Source organism: Chiloscyllium plagiosum, unplaced genomic scaffold (assembly GCF_037043375.1).
Source record: "Chiloscyllium plagiosum isolate Xiang-an unplaced genomic scaffold, Cpla_swu_hap1 HiC_scaffold_46, whole genome shotgun sequence".
In the NCBI taxonomy this organism is placed as follows: Eukaryota; Metazoa; Chordata; class Chondrichthyes; order Orectolobiformes; family Hemiscylliidae; genus Chiloscyllium; species Chiloscyllium plagiosum.
This window is the reverse complement of record NW_028270184.1, coordinates 1,066,839-1,089,240: the sequence shown is the minus strand read 5'-3', so window position 1 is coordinate 1,089,240 and position 22,402 is coordinate 1,066,839. Positions and strand designations below refer to the sequence as shown.

At 42.4% G+C, this 22,402-nt stretch overlaps 2 protein-coding genes across 4 annotated transcripts in view; one reads left to right on the top strand and one right to left on the bottom strand.

Annotated features, from left to right (window-relative positions):
• Positions 1-6,445: 6,445 nt before the first annotated feature.
• Positions 6,446-16,879, bottom strand: naa40 (N-alpha-acetyltransferase 40, NatD catalytic subunit). Of its 2 annotated transcripts, none has more exons than XM_043682546.2 (8): positions 16,671-16,799; positions 16,159-16,254; positions 15,107-15,159; positions 10,984-11,079; positions 10,096-10,257; positions 9,484-9,567; positions 8,938-9,015; positions 6,446-7,796 (listed from the first exon to the last, which is right to left on the bottom strand). In XM_043682546.2, the coding sequence occupies exons 1-8, from the start codon at positions 16,674-16,676 to the stop codon at positions 7,661-7,663; spliced, it is 711 nt and encodes a 236-aa protein (XP_043538481.1). In that variant the 5' UTR covers positions 16,677-16,799; the 3' UTR covers positions 6,446-7,660. The 2 variants fall into 2 exon arrangements, with proteins under 2 accessions (XP_043538481.1, XP_043538482.1); XM_043682547.2 differs by lacking the exon at positions 8,938-9,015 and adding an exon at positions 9,065-9,185 and having other exon boundaries at positions 7,659-7,796; positions 16,671-16,879.
• The window catches only part of rcor2 (REST corepressor 2), a 79,458-nt gene continuing 73,797 nt past the window's right edge, over positions 16,742-22,402 (top strand). For both annotated transcript variants that reach the window (XM_087983809.1, XM_043682542.2), the window contains exon 1: positions 16,742-16,808. The gene's annotated coding sequence lies outside the window, so the exon portion shown is untranslated. The remainder of the gene's footprint in view (positions 16,809-22,402) is intronic.

The window sequence follows — 22,402 nt, the reverse complement described above, 5'->3', positions numbered from 1 at the left end:
GTGAACTAAGATACTTGTGTATACTAGGAGAAAGTGAGGACTGCAGATGCTGGAGATCAGAGCTGAAAATGTGTTGCTGGAAAAGCGCAGGTCAGGCAGCATCCAAGGAACAGGAGAATCGACGTTTCGGGCATAAGTCCTGAAGAAGGGCTTATGCCCGAAACGTCGATTCTCCTGTTCCTTGGATGCTGCCTGACCTGCTGCGGTTTTCCAGCAACACATTTTCAGTACTTGTGTATACTAGCCTGTTTCAAGTACTAGTGTACTATGAAGGTCACACTTGAAGAAACATCCATTAGTCAACCCCTGCATCATAGGTAAAGAACATTCTGCACAAAGTGCTACAAGTTTGCCATCAAGTTAGTCAGAAGGAAAGAGAGAGAATAAGAGTTTCTGTTATATCTCTAAATTGACTGCTCAATTATCACAGTTCCACACTTCCCAATAACCCACTGAGACAGATCAGTATGTCTCTTAACATTAATGTTATTTTGGACCCACTTCTCATTTCTAATCTATGTATGTATATTGTTTTATTATTATCATATTTAGTCATTAATAAACATGTTTATTTTGTTCATTCAAGAAAACGTCATTAAATTGCCTTCTTTTAATAAATTTATTTGGTATGATAATTATTCACAAGAATGGGCAGAGAAAGAGAAAATGCACCATAAACTAAACTTGTTGCTACTAACTGGATGATGCGAATGAATAAAGAAGGGTTCATCTCCCCTCATCCAGGAGCTTGACAATGCGGGGTAACCCATCTGGAAACTCATCTGTAGCCAGGATCTAGTTGTCATAAATTGATGGTTCATTTGGGATCTGTTTGTGATTTCAGATGCTTCAGCAATGTGGTTGACGCTTAACTGTAAGTCACTCAGTTGTATAAAGCCTAAAGAAAGGATCAAAACTGAATAGATCACCTGGCATCAACTTAGGCACTGGAAATGAGCATGACAAACCAAGCCCAGTTGACCCTGTAAAATAGTACTAATCAATATCTGGGGCTTGTGCCAAAATTAGTGGAGATGTACCTTAGACGAGACAAGCAATAGTCTGGTACAGTCATTCTTTTGGAATCATACTTTAAAGACAATGTCTCAGACACCATCATCAGCATTCCTGAATATATGCTGTCACATTAGTAGAATAGACCTATCAGAGTTGAAGGCACTGTGGCACAGGAGGTAGTTGCCCTGGAAGCTTCAATGTTGATTTTGAACCCCATGAAGATTTATAGTTTCTGGTCAAACGCTGGCAAGGTAACCTCCTGCTGATTACCACGTACAACCCCCTCCCCACCCCCCAGCTAATGAATTGATACTCCTCCCTGTTGACCATTGCTTGGAGGAAGGACTGAGAATGGCAAAGGTACTGAATGTATTCTGGGTGGCCAATTTCAATGTCTGTCACAAAAGATGGTGCAATAGGACCAAGATCAGCTAAGCTGGCAAAGTCTTAAAGAACATTTCCGTTAGACTGGCTCGGCAGCTGGTGGTGAGGGAACCAAGAGGTTAAAAACTTATTGCCCTCATCTACCTGCCCCAAGTGTATCTGTTCATGATAGTATTGGTAAGAGTGATCACTGTGCAGTCCTTGATAAGATTAAGTCCTGTCTTCACTGTGAGGATAACATTCATGGTGTGTGGCACTACCAGTCTGTGGGAAGCTAGAGAAGTGATTGCTGGGCCTCTTGCTGAGATATTTGTATCATCGATAGTCACAGGTGAGGTGCCGGAAGACTGGAGGTTGGCAAACGTGGTGCCGCTGTTGAAGAAGGGCGGTAAAGACAAGCCAGGGAACTATAGACCGGTGAGCCTGACCTCAGTGGTGGGCAAGTTGTTGGAGGGAATCCTGAGGGACAGGATGTACATGTATTTGGAAATGCAAGGACTTTCCAAAATCATGTCTCACAAACTTGATTGAGTTTTTTGAAGAAGTAACAAAGAGGATTGATGAGGGCAGAGCAGTAGATGTGATCTATATGGACTTCAGTAAGGTGTTCGACAAGGTTCCCCATGGGAGACTGATTAGCAAGGTTAGATCTTATGGAATAAAGGGAGAACTAGCCATTTGGATACAGAACTGGCTCAAAGATATAAGACAGAGGGTGGTGGTGGAAGGTTGTTTTTCAGACTGGAGGCCTGTGACCAGTGGAGTGCCACAAGGATCGGTGCTGGGTCCTCTACTTTTTGTCATTTACATAAATGATTTGGATGCGAACATAAGAGGTACAGTTAGTAAATTTGCAGATGACACCAAAATTGGAGGTATAGTGGCCAGCGAAGAGGGTTACCTCAGATTGCAACAGGATCTGGACCAGATGGGCCAATGGGCTGAGAAGTGGCAAATGGAGTTTAATTCAGATAAATGCAAGGTGCTGCATTTTGGGAAAGCAAATCTTAGCAGGACTTATACACTTAATGGTAAGGTCCTAATAGCTCCTTGAAAGTGGAGTCGCAGGTAGATAGGATAGTGAACAAGGCGTTTGGTATGCTTTCCTTTATTGGTCAGAGTATTGAGTACAGGAGTTGGGAGGTCATGTTGCGGCTGTACAGGACATTGGTTAGGCCACTGTTGGAATACTGCGTGCAATTCTGGTCTCCTTCCTACCAGAAAGATGTTGTGAAACTTGAAAGGGTTCAGAAAAGATTTACAAAAGAATGTTGGCAGGGTTGAAGGATTTGAGTTACAGGGAGAGGCTGAACAGGCTGGGGCTGTTTTCCCTGGAGCACCGGAGGTTGAGGGGTGACCTTATAAAGGTTTACAAAATTATGAGGGGCGGATAGGATAAATAGACAAAGTCTTTTCCCTGGGATCGGGGAGTCCAGAACTAGAGGGTATAGGTTTAGGGTGAGAGGGGAAAGATATAAAAGAGAACTAAGGGGCAACGTTTTCACGCAGAAGGTGGTACATGTATGGAATGAGCTGCTAGAGGATGGAGGCTGGTACAATTGCAACATTTAAGAGGCAATTGGATGGGTATATGAATAGGAAGGGTTTGGATGGATATGGGCTGGGTGCTGGTTGGTGGGACTAGATTGGGTTGGGATATCTGGTCGGCATGGACAGATTAGACCGAAGGGTCTGTTTCCATGCTGTATATCTCTATGACTCTATACTCTAAGTGGCAAAGACACTAAAAAGATCTAGCAACTCAAATCTAGTCCTCCAATCTACTAGGTGTTTTGGCCATCAGCAACAGAATTATATTCAGTCACAATTGCTTGGCATCTCCCCATGCGATCACTACCAACCAGCTAGGAGATCAACATTTGTTCTCCAAACAGGCTTTCCCAACAGCAGCACCAGGCATACCTAAAACGTGGTACCAACCTGATGACTATTTGAATACCAAACAGTGACAAGGACACATTGTCATGAATGATGACAGATAATTAACTCACTGGAGGTGGAGGCGCCATAAATATCCTCATTCTCATCAAGTGCATACAGCAAGGCTGAAGAATTTGTATTTATCTTCAGCCAGAACTATACATGGATGATCCATCGCTGTCTCCTTCCGAGGTCCACTGCTTCACAGATACAAGTCTTCAGAATTCGGTCCAGAAGTCCATAAGACATGGAAACAGAATTAAACCATTTGGCCCTTTGAGTCCGCTCTGCCATGGCTGATATATTTCTCAACTCCTCTCGTATCTTCTCCCTGTAACTCTTGATCTTGTTACTAATCAAGAACCTATGTATCTTTGTCTTAACTACACTCAATTCCACATAGTGTCAGGAAATGTCTAGAGGCACTGGATACTGCAAAAGCTATCATTCTTGCAATAGTTTTTTTCTCCAAAACAAGCTGCACTTATGGTCAAGCTGTTACTGACATTGGCATATATGCTGGAAAATGTGGAAAACTGACCAGGTATTTACAGAAAACAAAACAGGGCAAATCGAATTCAGCCAATTACTGCACTGTCTATTCAGTAAAGCAACAGAAGGGGTAGTTGACCATGCAATTTAATGATATTTGCAAATTAATAACCTGTTCACTGATGCTCAATTTGGGTACTCTGTTGCTGACTTCATTATAGCCTTGGTTCACTCATAGAAAAAAAGAGTTGAATTCCAAAGGTGAGGAGAGTGTGAATACCTTTGACCTTAATGCAGCATTTGAGCTAATATGGCATCATGCAGCCAGAGCAAAACTGGAGTCAATAGGAATCAGGCAAGAAATTCCTCGATGATTAGAATCATATATAGCACAAAGGAAAATAGGATATGGTTGTTAAAGGTCATCATCAGTCCCATGACATCACTAAGTTCTACAGTAGTGACCTAGGTCCACCTTTTCAACTGCTTCATCAATGACTGACTGTCCATCATAAAGTCAGAAATTGAGAAGTTTTCTGATGATTGTGTGTTCAGCACCATTCAGAACTCTTCAGATACTGAAACAATCCATGTCCAAACAGAGCAAGACCTAGACAATATCCAGACTGGAGCTGATACGTGGCAAGTAACATCCACACTCAAGTTCCACACAATGACCATCTTCAACAAATTTAAACATTGCTCCATGTCAATGGTATCACAATAATTAAATCACTGTTGAAATCCTGGAGGTTACCATTGACCAGAAACTGAAATGGACCAGTATATATATACATACACTGTGGCTGTAACAGTTGGTCAGAGATTAGGAATTCTTCATTGAGTAGCTCACCTCCTGCCTCCCATCATCTAAAGGCACAATACAGAACTTTGATGGAACACTCCCCACTTGCCTAGATGAATATACAGTCAAGAGACTTGCTACTAATCAGGACAAAGCAGCCACTTGATTGGCACCCATCCACCTTCAATATTAACTCACTTCAACCAGATGCATAGCAGTAGCAATGTGTAACATCTACAAGACGCTCAAGAACTACTCACCAAGTTTCCCTCAACAGCATTTTCCAAACCCACAACCTCTTTTCTCAGAACAATGAGGGCTGTAGATACATGGGAACACCACCTTTACGTTCTCCTCCAAACCAAATAATATCCAAAATATATTGCTGTTCCCTCACGGTCAATGGTCCTAAAACTCCCTTCCTAACAGCAGTGAATGTTCTCGCACTCCAAGAACTGTACTTCAAAAATGCCACCTTCTGCAGGGCAATTAGGTATGGGAAATGCTGACCAGCTACACCCACATCCACAAAAGAATTTTTAAATACTGTCTTAGTAATCCAGCCTGGATCATGTACCTAAGTCCTGGAATGTGACTTGAACCAACATCTCACTCAGGAGAGTTGCTGCTCACTGAACTATAGCTGAAGAAGGGCTTATGCCCGAAACGTCAATTCTCCTGCTCCTTGGATGCTGCCTGACCTGCTGCGCTTTTCCAGCAACACATTTTCAGCACTGAACTATAGCTGACCAAGTTAAAAATCACACAACACCAGATTATAATCTGACAGGTTTATTTGGAAGCAATAGTTTTCAGAGCACTGCTCCTTCATCAGGTAGTTGTGAAGTAGGACCATAAGACACAATTTATAGCAAAAGATTACAGTGCCATGCAGTTGAAATGATAATATTCATTGTCTGAGCTGAAAATGTTACTTAAAAGTAGTTCTGGGGATTACATATTAATGAACCAAAACCCACAACCCATTCTAAAAGATGAAAGACTTATCAATAATCTATCTTCATTCAATATATCATTTCAACTGCATGGAACTGTAATCTTTTGCTATAAATTATGTCTTATGGTCTTACCGGATGAACTCCGAAAGCTAGTGCTTCCAAATAAACCTATTGGACTATAACCTGGTGTTGTGATTGATTGATAAACTTTGTTCACCCCAGTCCAACACCAGCTCCTCTACACTGTAGCTGACCAGTTTAGGCCAATCCATAAATGCTGAACTGTTCTTGTCAAAACATAATTTTATCTTTCTACTGTAGTATCCTACTTGGTGCTTGCTGTGTGGCAACAAAAATGAATGTGAACTAGCTACTTGTAGTCAGCCTTAATTGTCCACAATCTGAAGTTGTCAGCCTTTTGATCTCAATGTGCTAACTATAAACTCTCATTCTCCATTGACAAGGGTTGAACACAGCGCAACTGTGTCCCCTACTGGATATAGGGAGCAGGAGTTGGTCATGGACTGCAGGTACAGTCTAATCACAATCTAATTGGCTTTTGGAAAAAACTTAAGGACTGAATGCCTCAACCCTCTTTGCAACATTCCTGATGTTCTAGCTCAACAGGTCCAGGTAAAAGACTGGACCTGCCATTTTCCTGGACTCCTGATGCTTCAACGTAACACTTATTGCTGTGGAATCAGGTTATGCTGCTCTTCACTTTGCAGGTGACAGAATTGCTACAAATCAATTGTTACAGACACAAAACTACCTGCTTCCTTTATCAGGAAAAAAAAATGAAACCAAAAGGCAAGAAATGGTAAGGAACAAAATGAAAGAGAATAAAAACAGTAAAAAAGATTTATTGAATATATTAAAAACAAGGCCCACAACCCCATAGTACAAATAGTTTGTTTGGATGCATCCTGTTTCGAGGACCAAATCCTAATATGCACAAGTAGAGTTAGACATGATTCAAAAATGAAAAGATAATCAGAGGGAAGTTTGCAACATAAAGGACAATTTGTGGTTTGGATTTCAGTTTCTGGTTGTCTATGACAAAGACACAAAGCCCAACAATACTTTAAAAACCATATCCAGGTTGACATGCACCGGCTGACTGAACAGATAATCATCAGACCCATTCACAGTACTCAAACTTTTTCTTGGTCACATACAATCATTACAACCCCTGGTAATTTAATCTGCAATTTGGTGCCAGTGATATCAGACCCGGACATAAAACTAGTAGAAGGACATATTCATTTCTATTTATATTAAAATCTAGAAAAGAGATAATGGGGAGCTATTGCAGACTTCAGGTGAAGAAGAGTGAGAGGAATAACTGGACCAGTTGGAGATTAGACCCTATTTTAATGCCACATTTCTGCTCTTAATTCCATTACAAATTTCTACCTGCACATGGACAATGGCACTACCAATGTAAGGTCGTCAGACGCTAAGTACCTCCAGACAGCAGGGTGTTATTACCCTGTGACAGGTTTACATAGGCAGTTCTCATTGCAAGTGTGTATGGGAATTAAAAATGGAAAATATTCAAACAAAACTGTTTTATTAAATATATTACAGACATAATATACAGTATGTCCTCAAACTGGCTGAAGTGTTATTCAAAAATTGAACTTTAGAAAAGTCCCACAATTCCAGTATTTTTCTGTTCGATATTCTGCTCAGACTTGACAATTATTTTTTAAAAATTTTATATATAAATAAGTTGCTTCTTAAAAAAAAAGTTGGAAACAGCCCTTTTACTATTTAGAAGAATGTGCTGTCATTTGGCTCGTAAACAGCAAAGAGATTTGGCTCCAAATGGCCAGCTATGGAGTTGTAGGGGCTGGCAGAGAGTGTCTGGGTTTTATTCACAGTACATATAGATAAGTGGATGTTTGGGAAAGAAATCTTTCAAACAAAGCTTTCTCCAACAATTTACATGCTGTGATAGCTTGTACATTGAACTCCGTTTCCATTTTCACATGGTATGATGAATCTGTTTGGAAGGGGAATTTTAGAGAGGTGGAGATGGGGGCTCAATGTTGATCTTTCAATGACAGCATCCTCCGCAGTGTGGACTGCCATGTGGGTGCTCCCCATATTTGGTTCTCCGGCTTAGTATCTCATAGGAGCAGTCATCTCCACAGCACCCAGAGACACTAGGAGATGACTCATCAATATCGAACCTGTGGATTGAAAGGTTAGGAAGGTCAAACACAGCAGTAACAGAAGTTTAATTTGTGATATCATGAGGTTGAAGACCCTATTGCTACTTTGCAATCCTACAATAAAGAGGAGGCAATGACATGGTGATATTATGACTCGCCTATTAATCCAGAGACCCCAATAATGTCCTGGGGAACTGGGTTCAAATCCTACCTTGATGATGGAATTTGAATTAAATGAAAAATGGATTGGAATTAAAAATCTAATGATGACCAAGAATCCATTGTCAATTGTTGAAAAAACCCATTTGGTTCACTAACTGGGAAGGAAATGTGACTCCAGACCCACTTTAAAAACTAGGGATGGGCAATAAATGCTGGCCCAGTCAGCGACACCCTCATCCCACAAATGAATAAACAACAAACAAACAAACAAACAAACAAACAAGAACCCTGGATGGTTGCTCCAAAGTCAAACTGCACCGATGTTAGGTAGGCAAGATTATAGCCTAAGACAAGTCTTGCCTAATGTTGAATTTAATGTTATTTTCAGATATCAGAAATCTCAGATTTTCGATAATGCTGACAAGGACATATTTACATCCTTCTCTACCTGTTTTAAAAATGAGGATACAGTTTCAAACATACAGCTTGGGACTGAAGTCAACATCAGCCAGACCAGGTAAGGAAAAGACTTGTTTTTCCAGAGCATCTTTTAAACTTAAGGATATTTCACAGCCAACTAAGCTGTTTTGAAGCATTGTTGCTATTGCATTGTAGGAACTGCAACAATCAATTTGCACATGGTAAGCTCCCAAAAATCTGCAGATATTGCTGGAAAAACTCACCAGGTCTGGCAGTATCTATGGAAAGAAAGCAGACTTAACATTTTGGGTCGAGTGACCCTTCTTCAGACCCGTCTGTTTTTGTTTCTGATTTCCAGCAACCGCAGTTCTTTGTTTCTTACCCTCCAAAAATCAGCCGTTAGGTAACAACCAGACAATGTGTTTTTAGTTCTTGGTTGATAAGTAAATATTACCTATAGGATGCTGAGAATGTGGAAGTATGATAGATAGCATTTGCATGCATGCGAGTGCATGTACTTTCATTGTTGTGTCCTCAGACATCCCTATAATAATGCAGACTCCAGATCACAACTTACTGCATCGCCTCTTTGAAGAACTGATAAGCTCCATGGTTATGCTTAAATACTGTTAACATCACTTTCTTCATCTGTGTACTGCAGAAAAAGCACAGAGCAAGAGTCAATCTCATCAAACTGAACCTACCCTCATTTTCTGAGCACTTTATAAGTGTCTGCTAACTGGGTGACACACAGTCTCCCCATATGCTCCTGCCAGGCTCTTTTCCAATCTTGCCTGCCAAATCCCTCTGCTCACAGGGGGAAACCTGTTGGGAGAGGAGATGGAGAGATTGTGACCAGAAACTGCAGGCTCTTGAATATATGAAGAAATAACGCCAGCTCAGAACAACTTGTCCCACATCTAAACACAGCCTCCACCTTGGACTGGGGTAGAGTATGTGAGGAGAGGACAGGGAAAATGCTTTTTCTGCCTCAAGAACATTGTCTGACAATGGCTGACACACCAAGAATAGCTCTCTGAATGCAGCACTAGAAGACAGCCAGCATTAGGGAGAGAATGGGGAGGCAAATTTACTATCTTTAGAATATCCACAACCTCTTTACCTGTTTGCTAAAAGCTGTAGAATCTGCATTAAGAATTTGCCCAACCCTTTTCTCCTCAGCCGACTCTCCAGCTGAACCTCATAACTGCAACACAAGACAAACTTTTCAGGTTATTATTCAGAGTTGATACTGACTTTATAACACATGTTCAACCCATTTCGAGGCTCCCTGTCTCAATGAGCAGTGTTTGATGGGACATTATAGAGAGAACTTTACTCTGTATTTGGCGGTGGGCCAGAATCAGGAGTTGGCCATCATGCGCCTCTCTCCTTATCAAACAATGTTTCGAAACTCGCCATCAAGGTCTGCACACGATGAATGTGGCACATGAATGGGTTAGGGAGAATGGCTCCCAAGGTTGGTTGAGGGTACAGAGGACAGAACACTCACTGTGATGGAAAGCTGAGTCACCTTAAATCACAGTCAGTCAGGTCATTTCCGTGCCACAGACTCCGTGGGCACCAGTACTTTGCTTCCTGTCATCAGCAGTTTTACATCAGGAGCTCGCCATTGGCCTCGCCACCCATGTGCGGCCTCCCTTCCCGCCAAGACTCGTGCACGATTGGAGCTGCCACCCTCTGCGGGGAATCATTAAGTATAACGCAAGAATACCAGTACAGTACTTCCTCCCCACACTCCACATCAAATCGGAAATGTGAGAAAGCTGCTGGCACCGCACTGTCTCCTTCCCGTGCAACCAGGTACCACGCTCGTTCATCTGTCATCTCTTCCTTCTTCTCCCGATCCTTCCAGCCCCACTCACTTTGCTCATACCTGACAGAAGAGAGTAAAAGGCTGAAGCAATCTGCAAAGCTTTTGGTATAACTACATCAGGTAACAAACCCTATCCCCAGCTCAACCACACCTGCTTTCCTACACCCAGGATCCTGTCTTGTTACTGCTATTAACTCCCCGTAACATCATTCCCTTTGACTTTCCTCACAAGAAACACGTAGCAGGAGCAGCAGATTAGGAGAGAGAGAATAGAACTCCATTGCTAAAGGTAGCACAATCATCACTCAAAGTTCTGGTTTTGAGTCTCCTTCCAGTCACTTGTACAAATAACCCAAGTCAACATTTCTGGTGCCATTACTGAAACAGAACTGCATTATCAGAGGTACCATCTTTCAGGTGACACATTCAGATCCTGTTTCTTCTCATAGGTGGGTGTATAGGATCCGATTGCCATTTCTGGAAAAGTGGAGGGAGGGCCAATATGAATTCTTTAATGTCAGTACAGTGGATTCGAGATTCTGGGCTAAGAACAGTGTAAGAAAGGGTGTGCCTCAACTCTCCAATATACATTAGTTTCGAATATAGACACACAACACCTCTCTGTAATTTTGCATCACTGAACTCAACCATCAGGTACCCACCTAACCCTGACAGTCAGTGCTTAATTACTGTGGGGTGGCATGAAAGTATTACCTACAGTTCCTCTGATATCTCCACTTTCTATTCCCTCATCCAGTGGTGCATGCAATCCGGTGGCTCACTCACATGGTCTGCATGTTCGTCTTGGTCAGTTCCACTGCCCAGTCCAGAGTGCTAGGGTCCAAGTCTGTTACTCTTTTACACTCTATCACTATGTTCATTCTAGGTAGAAGAAAGAGATTGGGATATATAATACAATCTAGTAGCCAAAACAGAGAAACATCTGCAGGATGACATTGATTGGGACCTGAATATTCAAAGGTATGTGACATTAAGGAAGCACAGGAAACTAGGAGAGATAATTAAAGATTAAATTAGTACAATTGAGAGAGGGATGATCTAAATTCAGGAAACCCGTATATAGAAGCAGTAGAGATGAGGATGAAAAGGGCAAGAGGTCACTTGTGGAAGCTGTGTATAGACCCCTTAACAGTAATCACATGGTAGGGCAGGGTATCAAGGAAGAAATAATGAGTGCTTGTCAATAAGGTGTAGCAATTATCATGGGAGATTGCAAGTTTTGAGAAGATTTGTCACTCAGGTTGAGGTTCTGAATGTAGGTTTGCTCGCCGAGCTGGAAGGTTCATTTTCAGATGTTTTGTCACCATACTTGGTAACATCTTCTGTGAGCCTCCGGACAAAGCATTGCTGATGTTTCGTACTTTCTATTTATAATGTTTGGATTTCCTTGGGTTGGTGATGTCCGATCTCAGGGTTCTTAGCAGAGACAGTAATGCAGAGACTGGAACAAACAGCTCAGCCAACCATCTAACCCAAACTTTGGGTCCGCTACATGGATGACATCTTTGTCATCACTAAACGAAACAAATTAGAGGAAACTTTCAAGACCATCAATAATACCCTTACTGGCATAAAATTCACTAAAGAGGAAAACAACAAACTACCATTCTTAGACGTCACAGTAGAGCGAACAGCTAATGGGGAACTTCAAACCAGCGTCTACAGGAAAAAAACACATACGGACCAAATATTGAACTACAGAAGCAATCATCCCAACATCCACAAACGAAGCTGCAATAGAACATTATTTCAATGAGCCACCACACACTGCAGCACAGAAGAACTACACAGAGCAGAGGAAAATCACCTATACAGTGTATTCAAAACGAACAGGTACCCAATGAACACACAGTCTGCCGATTTCCCAACGACAAACCCAAAGAAGCTCCGAAATGACTGCCAGACTACTCAGACCCCTTGGCATCATGGTAGCCCACAAACCCACTGACACACTAGAACAAGCAGCTAATGAACTTGAAAGACTCTATACAGACAACAAGCAAGACTAATGTAATTTACAAAATACTGTGCAAGAACTGTAACAAACACTATATTGGACAAACAGGTAGAAAACTAGCCACCAGGATGCATGAACATGAACACAAAACGACATGACCCTCTCTCACTAGTATCCTTACATACAAATAAGGAAGGACACCACTTCAACTGGGACAACACATCTATCCTAGGACAAGCAAACAGAGACTCGCACGAGAATTCCTAGAAGCATGGCATTCCAACCGGAACTCTATCAACAAACACATTGACTTGGACCCCATTTACCACCCCTGAGAAAAAGAACAGGAAATGACATCACCATAGGAAATGACAATGCCACAGGAAATGACATCACCAACCCAAGGAAATCCAAACATATAAATAGAAAGCAGGAAACATCAGCAGTGCTTCGTCCAGGGGCTCACTGATGTTACCTAGTATGGTGATGAAATGTCTGAAAATAAACCTTCCAGCTCAGTGAGCAAACCTACATCCAGAATCATGGGAGAATTTAACCTATATTTAAACAATCTAATTTTTCCAGTATAAAGTAGTTTAATGATAAATTAATTAAATGTTTTTGGAACAATATCTTAGACCAGCATGTTATGGCACCAACCTGACAGCAGGCAATACTTGACCGGATTTTGAGGAGACATAACAACTACCGACCTGTGAAAGTGCACCTGGATAGCAGGGGTCAGTGTGGGGAGATTTGGGGGGGGGGGGGGGGGGGGGGGGGGGGGGAGAGAGGGTGGCATGGATGGAATGCTGTTTGGAGGGTTGGTGGGCCAAATGGCCTCTTCCTGCATTGTAGGGTTTCTATGGGTTGAAAAATGTGGTGCTGGAAAAACACAGCAGGCCAGGCAGCATCCGAGGAGCAGGAAAATCAATGTTTCGGGCATAAGCCCTTCTTCAGGAATGTAGGGTTTCTATGAAAAGTTGCTAATATAATTCCTTTGTTCCAAAAGGGAAGAGCAGGAAAAGAAAATCAGGAAACTACAGGCCAGTTAACTTAATATCCATAAAAGGAAAATGTTAGAAACTATGTTAAAATTGGACATTTGGATGAGTTCAAGGTATTCAGACAGAGCCAAAATGGTTTGTCAAGGGGAGATTATGTTCAAATAATTTATTGGAGTTCTTTGAAGTAACTAGTGCTGTAGATAAAGATGATCCAGTGGATGTATTGTACTTAGATTTCCAGAAGACATTTGCTATGATGCCACTTCAAAGATCATTGTGGAGAATCATGGTTTTGGGACTAACACATTGGTATGGATAGAAGATTGGTTTGTTAACAGGAAACAATGCATGGGGCGTTTGCAGGCTGGCAAGATGTCACGTGCATTGTACCACTGGGGTCAGTTCTGGGGCCTTAACTTTTTTTTTTTTACAGTTTATATAAACAATTTGGATGAAGGGACCAAAGGAGGTCTACCCAACTGAAGCAATAACTTATTTGTTCTTTCTTCAGATGCTAACTGACCTTGCTGGCTAGCATCCACCAGAGGGATTGGTGTTGACATGTCGAGTTTTGAGATAGCCATGAAGGGAGCTAAATTTGCTGATGACACAAAATAGGCAAGTGATCTGTGAAGAGGACACTAGGAGCCGACAAAGGGATAGAGATAGATTAACTTAGTTGGCAATGCTCTGATAAAGGAGTGCAATGTGGGAAAGTGTGAAATTGTCCAGTCTGGCACAAGGAAATAAAAAAAAAGAAACATTATCTAAATGGTCAGAGGTTGCAGAACTCTGGGTGTCCTATTATGTGAATCATCGAAGATTAGTATGCAGGTACAGCCATTAATCAGGAAATCTAATGAAATGTTATGGTCTATTGCGAGGGGGATTGATTGCAAAAGTAGGAAGGTTATTGCTTTGGTTAGAAGGGCATTGGTGAGATCACACCTGGAGTACTGGTCACAATATTTATTGATGTTAATGTATTGGAAACAATTCAAAGAAGGTTTAATAGACTAATACCTGCAATGAGCAGACTGTGTTATGAAATCTCTCTCTTCTGGAATTTAGAAGAGTCAGAGGTGACATAATTGAAATATACAAGATCCTAAGGGGACTTACTGGGTGGGTGCAGTAAGAATGTTTCCTCTCGTGGGAGAATCTAGAATGAGGTATCATAATTTATAAATAAGGGGTCGCTTATTTAAGCGAGAGCATAGAATTTTACAGTACAGATGAGGTGAAGCAATGCTGAAAATTCCTGCTTTCTATTTATATGTTTGGGTTTCTTTGGGTTGGTGCTGTCATTTCCTGTGGTGAAGTCACTTCCTGTTCCTTTTCTCAGGGCGTGGTAGATGGGGTCTAACTCGATGTGTTTGTTGATAGAGTTCTGGTTGGAATGCTATGCTTCTAGGAATTTTTGTGTGTGTCTTTGTTTGGCTTGTCCTAGAATAGATGTGTTGTCCCTGTCGAAGTGGTGTCCTTCCTCATCCATATGTGAGGATACTAGAGAGAGAGGGTCATTTTTGTGGGTAGTTGGTGTTCATGTATCCTGGTGGCTAGTTTTCTGCCTGTTTGTCCAATGTAGTGTTTGGAGGTCCACTGAAGATGTTATCTAGTAGGGTAACGAAACATCTGGAAATTAACCTTGTAGCTCAGCGAGCAAACCTACATCCAAAACCTCAACCTAAACTACAAATCTTCTCAAAACTCGCTAAGGGAGTCAAGGGTTGATGAGGTTTGGGGGAAACCAAAGAGGTGGAGTGACCATGACCAGATGAATCAATATTTTACTGGAAGGAAGAATAGCTTGAAGGGCTGCATGAAATGTTCCTGCTGTCAAGTCCATTGTTAGTCCTTGGGTAGGAGTGATAATGCGTGTTAACAAATTGAGGGGAGGGAAGTTACAAGAAATGATACTTACCCATTTCTGTCATATTTTTTGAAGGAAGGAAAAGATGCTAATGGATCATTGAGCTTAAAATACAAAAGAGAAAAAGTTGCATTTAATTTAAATTTCTTTAAACAACACAAATCATGCGTTATCCCTTCCAAACCCATGTTGGCAAGTAAGACCAATATAGTTTGAATGCTAAATATGTAAAGTAAAAACAGAAAATACTTGAAATAGTTAGGTGTGGCATCTAGAAAGAGAAACACTTAATGTTTCAGGTCTACAATCAACATTCTTATGAAAGATCATGACCTAACCTCAGCCCCACCATATCCCAACCCAACACCAACAAGCATGTCCAGTAGCAGCATTGATTGGATGGCGATCATCAGGAAGCCTCTTGGCTTTCCCCTCCCCGTCGTAGAACCAAGATGTGTACTTCAAAACAGAAATAAATTTAAAGCAGCTTGCAATCTGGCCTCTCTTTTGTCACCTGTACTCATAGGAGCTGAAGAAATCTTGGGCAAATTATTCCAGTAATTCCTTTTTGGCAGCACTTGGCAATGTGGGACTATTCCCCCAATCCCAACACCAGCCTCTCCCCAAACCCAGCCTCTTCTTCTGCAATGGAGCCAGATCCTGAGTCCTAAACCCCATGCCCAACAACCTCTAACTGAACTTAATGGCTCTCTGCCCTAAACCCATTATCCATCCCTGGTACTCAACCCCGCAGCTGTCCCCTTGAACCTCAACATCATCTAAGCTTGTAAATCCACTCCCTAAGTCCCTCACCATCCCTCAAACCCTAACCCTGTTTATCCCAAACAACAGCTGCTACCCATCTGCTCACCCCATCTCTCTGAATACCAAGTGTCTTCCCTTACACAGCAACCCCTCAGACGGCTTTCCTGGAAACTCAGCCTCCCCCAGAACTCCCCCCACCCGCATGCACAATCCCAGCTTGCTCAAACCTCCCCAGCTCTCACTCCACTCCTTCCTCCACCAGAGGGTCTGCAGGTAGTCCCTCCTTCAGCCTGCACTTGCCCTCACTTGCTCCCTATCACATCCCTAAACTATTTTACCTTGTTTGCCGTTTCAACTTTTGCACAGACAGCATCCATTGCTGCTCTCTCCTCCAGTCTTCTTTGCTTCTTCTCCTTGGCTTTAGATGACTTTCTCTAGAAAATCAATATCCAGAACTCAAATCATTTATCAGGAAAGCAGATATCTATCAATCAATCAATCAACCAACCAACCAACCAGTCAGTCAGGACCAACAACCCGCATTAGCAGTAAGTGCCTGAGACATCTATGTAGATCGACATCATATTTCTCATCTCTGCAAATAACGCTTCAACAAACTCCCAGCACAGTCTCTCCTTTCTCACTACACCCTCTTCCTTTTCTGACATACAATGCAAATCTTCCCCCCCCCACTCAATTTTCCCCCTTCGCTGCCATCCTCCCTGCCACCCCCTCCCACCAATCTTCCCCCTCCTCCGCGGCCACCCTCCAGTCCAAATTATCCCCCTCTCTTTCATTCTCCTCCGCGTCTTCGCTCACACCCTTTCTTTCTCATCCTTCTTTCCCTCACCCCCATGTTTTTCCTGACGGCGCTGTTCAGAATCAGACGGAAATCAAATTTTGCTTCTTCCGGTCCGTCCCTTTACACCTTCCGCTCGGTCCCAGGAGCAGCTGGGAGCTGAGGATTCGCTAAGTTGGACATTGGCAGGTAATTGTGTAAATTGGAGCATTCGGTCACCACTTGGCAGCTTCAGGAGGCTCTGGAGTCAGTCTTTCACTGAGCTGAAGGACTCTTCGTCCTGAATGATCCAAAACTTCTGGCTGGTTAGCTTTGAATGTCGGATCGAGCTTTGCTGACGTTGTCCCCATGAATTTTCAGTGCAGAAACAGACCAATCCGCCCACTAGCTCTGGGCCAGTGGTTCTGCCCCATAGCAGCTCCCCAACACCCTCTCATTTGTTTAACCAGCGTCCCCTTTTAAAGAGTACGACACGATTCGCTTTGTCCCCTCCTTATAGGAGCGAGTTCCACATTCCGCTCTTCAGACGAAGAAGTTTCTCCTCTGTCCCCCCCCCCCCCATTTGATCTAATCGTGACTGCTTCCCATCCCGTCCTGGTTCCTTCCTCACTTTGTTATAAAAAGCCTTTCATAACTTCAAAGATTTATTTGTGACCATTCTTCAGCTGGGAAAGGAGAGACAGCTTCTCCACACTCCCACCCCACGGATGTACTTTACGCATGACATTTATAAAAATACATTATAAAACATTTTAGCTTGGAAAGTACAGAGTGCAATGAGATCTGTACAGCATGCTCCATCTCTTAGGTGCCTCAATACAATTGTAATGATCTTAAATAAAACAAAGAACTGAGGATGCTGGAGATCTGAAACAAAAACAGAAATTGCTTTTGAAATTCAGCTGGTCTGGCAGCATCTGTGGGAAGAAAGAAAGCAGTTAACGTTTCGATTCTTAGTAACTAAAATTTTTCCTAGGGTACTGGAGTTCAAAACTATAGGGAATATTTTTAAAGTGAAAAAAGAAAGATTTAAAGAGAACCTGAGAGACAACTTTTTCACATAGAGGGTGGAGCATATGTGGAATGAACTGCCAGCGGAAGTGGTACATACAAGTACAGTTACAACATTTAAAAGACATTTGGACAGGTACTTCATTAGGAAAGGTTCAGCTATGGGGCAATAAAATGTGAAACTGGAAAAAGCACAGCAGGTCAAGCAGCATCAGAGGAGTAGGAGAGTCGATGTTTCGGGCAGGACCTTTCATCAGGACTTCATCATGATGTTGCTTGACCTGCTGTGCTTTTTGCAGCTCCATGTTTTATCAATTGTCTTCCCAGCATCTGCAGTCCTCACTATCTCCAAGGTTTGGATATGGGCCAAACACAGTCAAATGTGACTAGTTTAGTTTGGGAAACTTGGTCGGCATGAACAAGTTGGACCAAAGGGTCAGTTTTCATGCTGAATGACTCTATGGGAAATGGGCAGATACGTGGAGATGGACCCCAGAGAGAGAGTGAGAGAGATACTTGAAAGTGGTAGGCAGATTGAGGGGATTAGAGTATTGATAGTATGTCAGCACAAAAGAGAAGCTGAATAAGGGATAACGAGAACTGAGAGAAAGGAAAGAATGGATAGGCTGTGATGAAAGCAACCCATGTAAAGACAGAATCAAGGTGTGGGGCTGGGCAAGAAACATGTAAGGGCAGAAATAGGCTCTAAAGTTCTTGACTTCACTGTTGAGTCCCTGAGGCTGCAGGGAACTCAACCGGAAAATGAGATACTGTTTTCGAACTTGCACTGACGATCACTGGAACACTGCAGCATGCCTGCAACAGAAATGTTGGCATGGGAACATGATGGTGTGTTGAAGTGGTATTTAACTGGAAGCTTGGGGTCATTTTTGCAGACAGAATGTAGGTTTTCTACAAAGTTATCACCCAGTCTTTATTCTGTCTCTCCAGAGTAGAGGAGACCTCATTATCAACAGTGAATACAGTAGATTAGATTGAATGAAGTGCAGTAAATCGCTGCTGCACCTGGAAGGTATGTCTGGGATAGTGAAGAGGGAAGAGGCAAATTGGCAAGTCATACTTTCTGCAATTGCGTAAGAAGGTTCTCTGGGGATGTGCGAAGGTGTTGGGATTGGAGGAATATTGGACTAGGATATCCTGGAGGGAACAGTCCCTGCAGAATGCTGACATAGGAGGGGAAGAAAATATATGTCAGGTTGCAAAATCCTGCTGGAGGTGGTGGAAATGGCAGCTTATAATCCTTTAAATGTGAAAGCTGTTGTTGTAGGAGGGGAGAGAAGGGATGGGAACTGAAATACATGAGATGGGTTGACCCAGATCCATTACAGCCAATCCTTCTCTGCTACTGTCAGCTCTCATTATCATTTATTCCCTCTGTCCGAGCCTGTTATCAATAATCCCTTTGACATCTCTATTTCTCTGGGTTCCATCTCTAAGTATCCGCTCACCTCTCCTCCCACAGCACGGTGGCTCAGTGGTTAGCACTGCTGCCTCACAGTGCAAGGGACCCGGGTTCAATTCCCACCTCGGGCAACTGTCTGTGTCGAGTTTGCACATTCTCCCTGTGTCTGCGTGGGTTTCCTCCCACAGTCCAAAGATATGCAGGTTAGGTGAATTGGCTAAGCTAAATTGCCCATAGTGTTAGGGGTAAATGTAGGGGAATGTGTCTGGGTGGGTTGCTCTTCGGAGGGTCGGTGTGAACTTGTTGGGCCGAAGGGCCGGGTTCCACACTGTAGGGAATCTAATCTAATCACTCCCTCAAATCTCATCTTCAGTATAAATAGACCATTTTCCTCACTGCTCTCAGTTCTGATGAAAAGTCACTGGACTCAGAAGTTAACTCTGCTTTCTTCTCATAGCTGCTGCCAGACCTACTGAGTTTCAGCAGCAGTTTCTGCTTTTGTTTGTAATACTCCTGGTATTTACAATAGACATTATATGAGAATGCTTATCTAGCCTGTTTATCATCCTCAAGATTTCACCTTTTGTTCCAGTACCATCCATGCAATTTTTAAAATCTTTTCCAGTGCATCTGTAACTCTTTTATTAAAAGGTGACCTGAACTGTATACAGTATAGCATTCCAACTGTGCTCTAATAAGCTCAGTGTAACATACCAACTTTTCAATTCTATCCATCCAGAAATTAGCCACAGTGTTTGTGTTCTTTTCCTTTAATGAATTCAAATTCCTACATCATTCTCAAATTTAGAAACTGTTTTTGATTCGGAAGTCTAAATCATTAATATGTATTGTAAACAATAATGGTTTTGTGGGAGTCAGCTGTAATTCTGAATAGGTACCTTTTACCTCTACATTGCTTGCTATCCTTTCTGCTACTTGTCACAATTTCACATGCTTCAACCTTGTTCATTTATCTTAATTATGTGGCAACCAAGAGTGTGCATCACCATTTAATGAGATCACGGTTGATCAGAAACTTGATCCCATCATTGCCCCATACCTTTGGTAAACAAAAATCTGTCAATATACATTTTCAGTTTCAATGGCTTTTTAGAAACACAGATTACCTTTATTTCATTACCCTTGTCTACCCTTTGTTACCGCTTCAAAAAGTTCAGTAAGGTTGAACAAATAGAACATAGAACATAGAAAAATACAGCGCAGTACAGGCTCTTTGGCCCTCGATGTTGTGCCGATCCAAGCCCACCTAACCTACACTAACCCACTATCCTCCATATGCCTATCCAATGCCCGTTTAAATGCCCATAAAGAGGGAGAGTCCACCACTGCTACTGGCAGGGCATTCCATGAACTCACGACTCGCTGAGTAAAGAATCTACCCCTAACATCTGTCCTATACCTATCACCCCTTAATTTAAAGCTATGCTCCCTCGTAATAGCTGACTCCATACGTGGAAAAAGGTTCTCATGGTCAAAGCTATCTAAACCCCAATTATCTTGTACACCTCTATCAAGTCATCCCTAAACCTTCTTTTCTCCAATGAAAACAGCCCCAAGTGCCTCAGCCTTTCCTCATACGATCTTCCTACCATACCAGGCAACATCCTGGTAAACCTCCTCTGCACCCGTTGCAGTGCCTCCACATCCTTCCTATAGTATGGCGACCAAAACTGCACACAATACTCCAGATGTGGCCGCACCAGAGTCTTATACAACTGCAACATGACCTCAGGACTCCAGAACTCAATTCCTCGACCAATAAAAGCCAGTACGCCATATGCCTTCTTCACCGCACTATTTACCTGGGTGGCAACTTTCAGAGATCTGTGTACATGGACACCAAGATCCCTCTGCTCATCCACACTACCAAGTATCTGACCATTAGCCCAGTACCCCGTCTTTTTGTTACTCTTACCAAAGTGAATCACCTCACATTTACCTACATTGAACTCTATTTGCCACCTTTCTGCCCAGCTCTGCAACTTATCTATATCGCGCTGTAACCTGACACATCCTTCCTCACTGTCAACAATTCCACTGACTTTCGTATCATCCACAAACTTGCTCACCTAACCTTCTAGCCCCTCCTCCAGGTCATTTATAAAAATGACAAACAGCAGTGGTCCCAAAACAGATCCTTGCGGAACACCGCTAGTAACTGCACTCCAAGATGAATCTTTACCATCAACTACTACCCTCTGTCTTCTTCCAGCCAGCCAATTCCTAATCCAAACCTCCAACTCACCCTCAATGCCATACCTCCGTATTTTTTGCAGTAGCCTACCATGGGGAACCTTATCAAACGCCTTACTAAAATCCATATACACCACATCTACCGCTTTACCCTCGTCTACCTCCTTAGTCACCTTCTCAAAGAATTCAATAAGGTTTGTGAGGCACGACCTGCCCTTCACAAAACCATGCTGACTATCCTTGATCACATTATTCCTATCCAGATGTTCATAAATCCTATCCCTTACAATTCTCTCTAAGACTTTGCCCACAACAGAAGTGAGACTCACTGGCCTATAGTTACTAGGGTTATCCCTACTCCCCTTCTTGAACAAGGGAGCCACATTTGCTATCCTCCAGTCTACTGGCACTACTCCTGTAGACAACGAGGACATAAAAATCAAGGCCAATGGCTCTGCAATCTCCTCCCTTGCTTCCCAGAGAATCCTAGGATAAATGCCATCAGGCCCAGGGGACTTATCTATTTTCACTCTTTCCAGAATTTCCAACACCTCTTCCCTACATACCTCAAAGCCGTCCATTCTACTTAATTGTGACTCAATATTCACATCGGCAACAATGTCCTGTTCCTGAGTGAATACTGACAAAAAGTATTCATTCAGTGTCTCCCCAATCTCTTCAGCCTCCACACGCAACTTCCCACTACTCTCCTTGACTGGACCTATTCCTACCCTCGTCATTCTTTTATTGCTGACATACCTATAGAAAGCCTTCGGTTTTTCCCTAATCCTACCAACTAAGGGCTTTTCATGTCCCCTCCTTGCTGCTCTTAGCTCTCTCTTCAGATCCTTCCTGGCTACCTGACATGAGACCTGACATTTTGAAAACTTGTTTTGGACACTTTCCTGCTTTTTTCTTTAGCAGGGATTTCATTATTTTCCCCACCATCAATATTTAAGCTGCTTGATAGTTCCTATGTTATGCACTATATTCCTTCTTAAATATGTTGTTATCTATCTAACTCTATACTGCAACCTTCTCTGTGTGTAATATTGCTTCTATATTTCTTCTTGAGATACTTTTAAAATTCATATATTTCATTCTGTTGAGACCAAGGGCATTATCTTCTTTGATT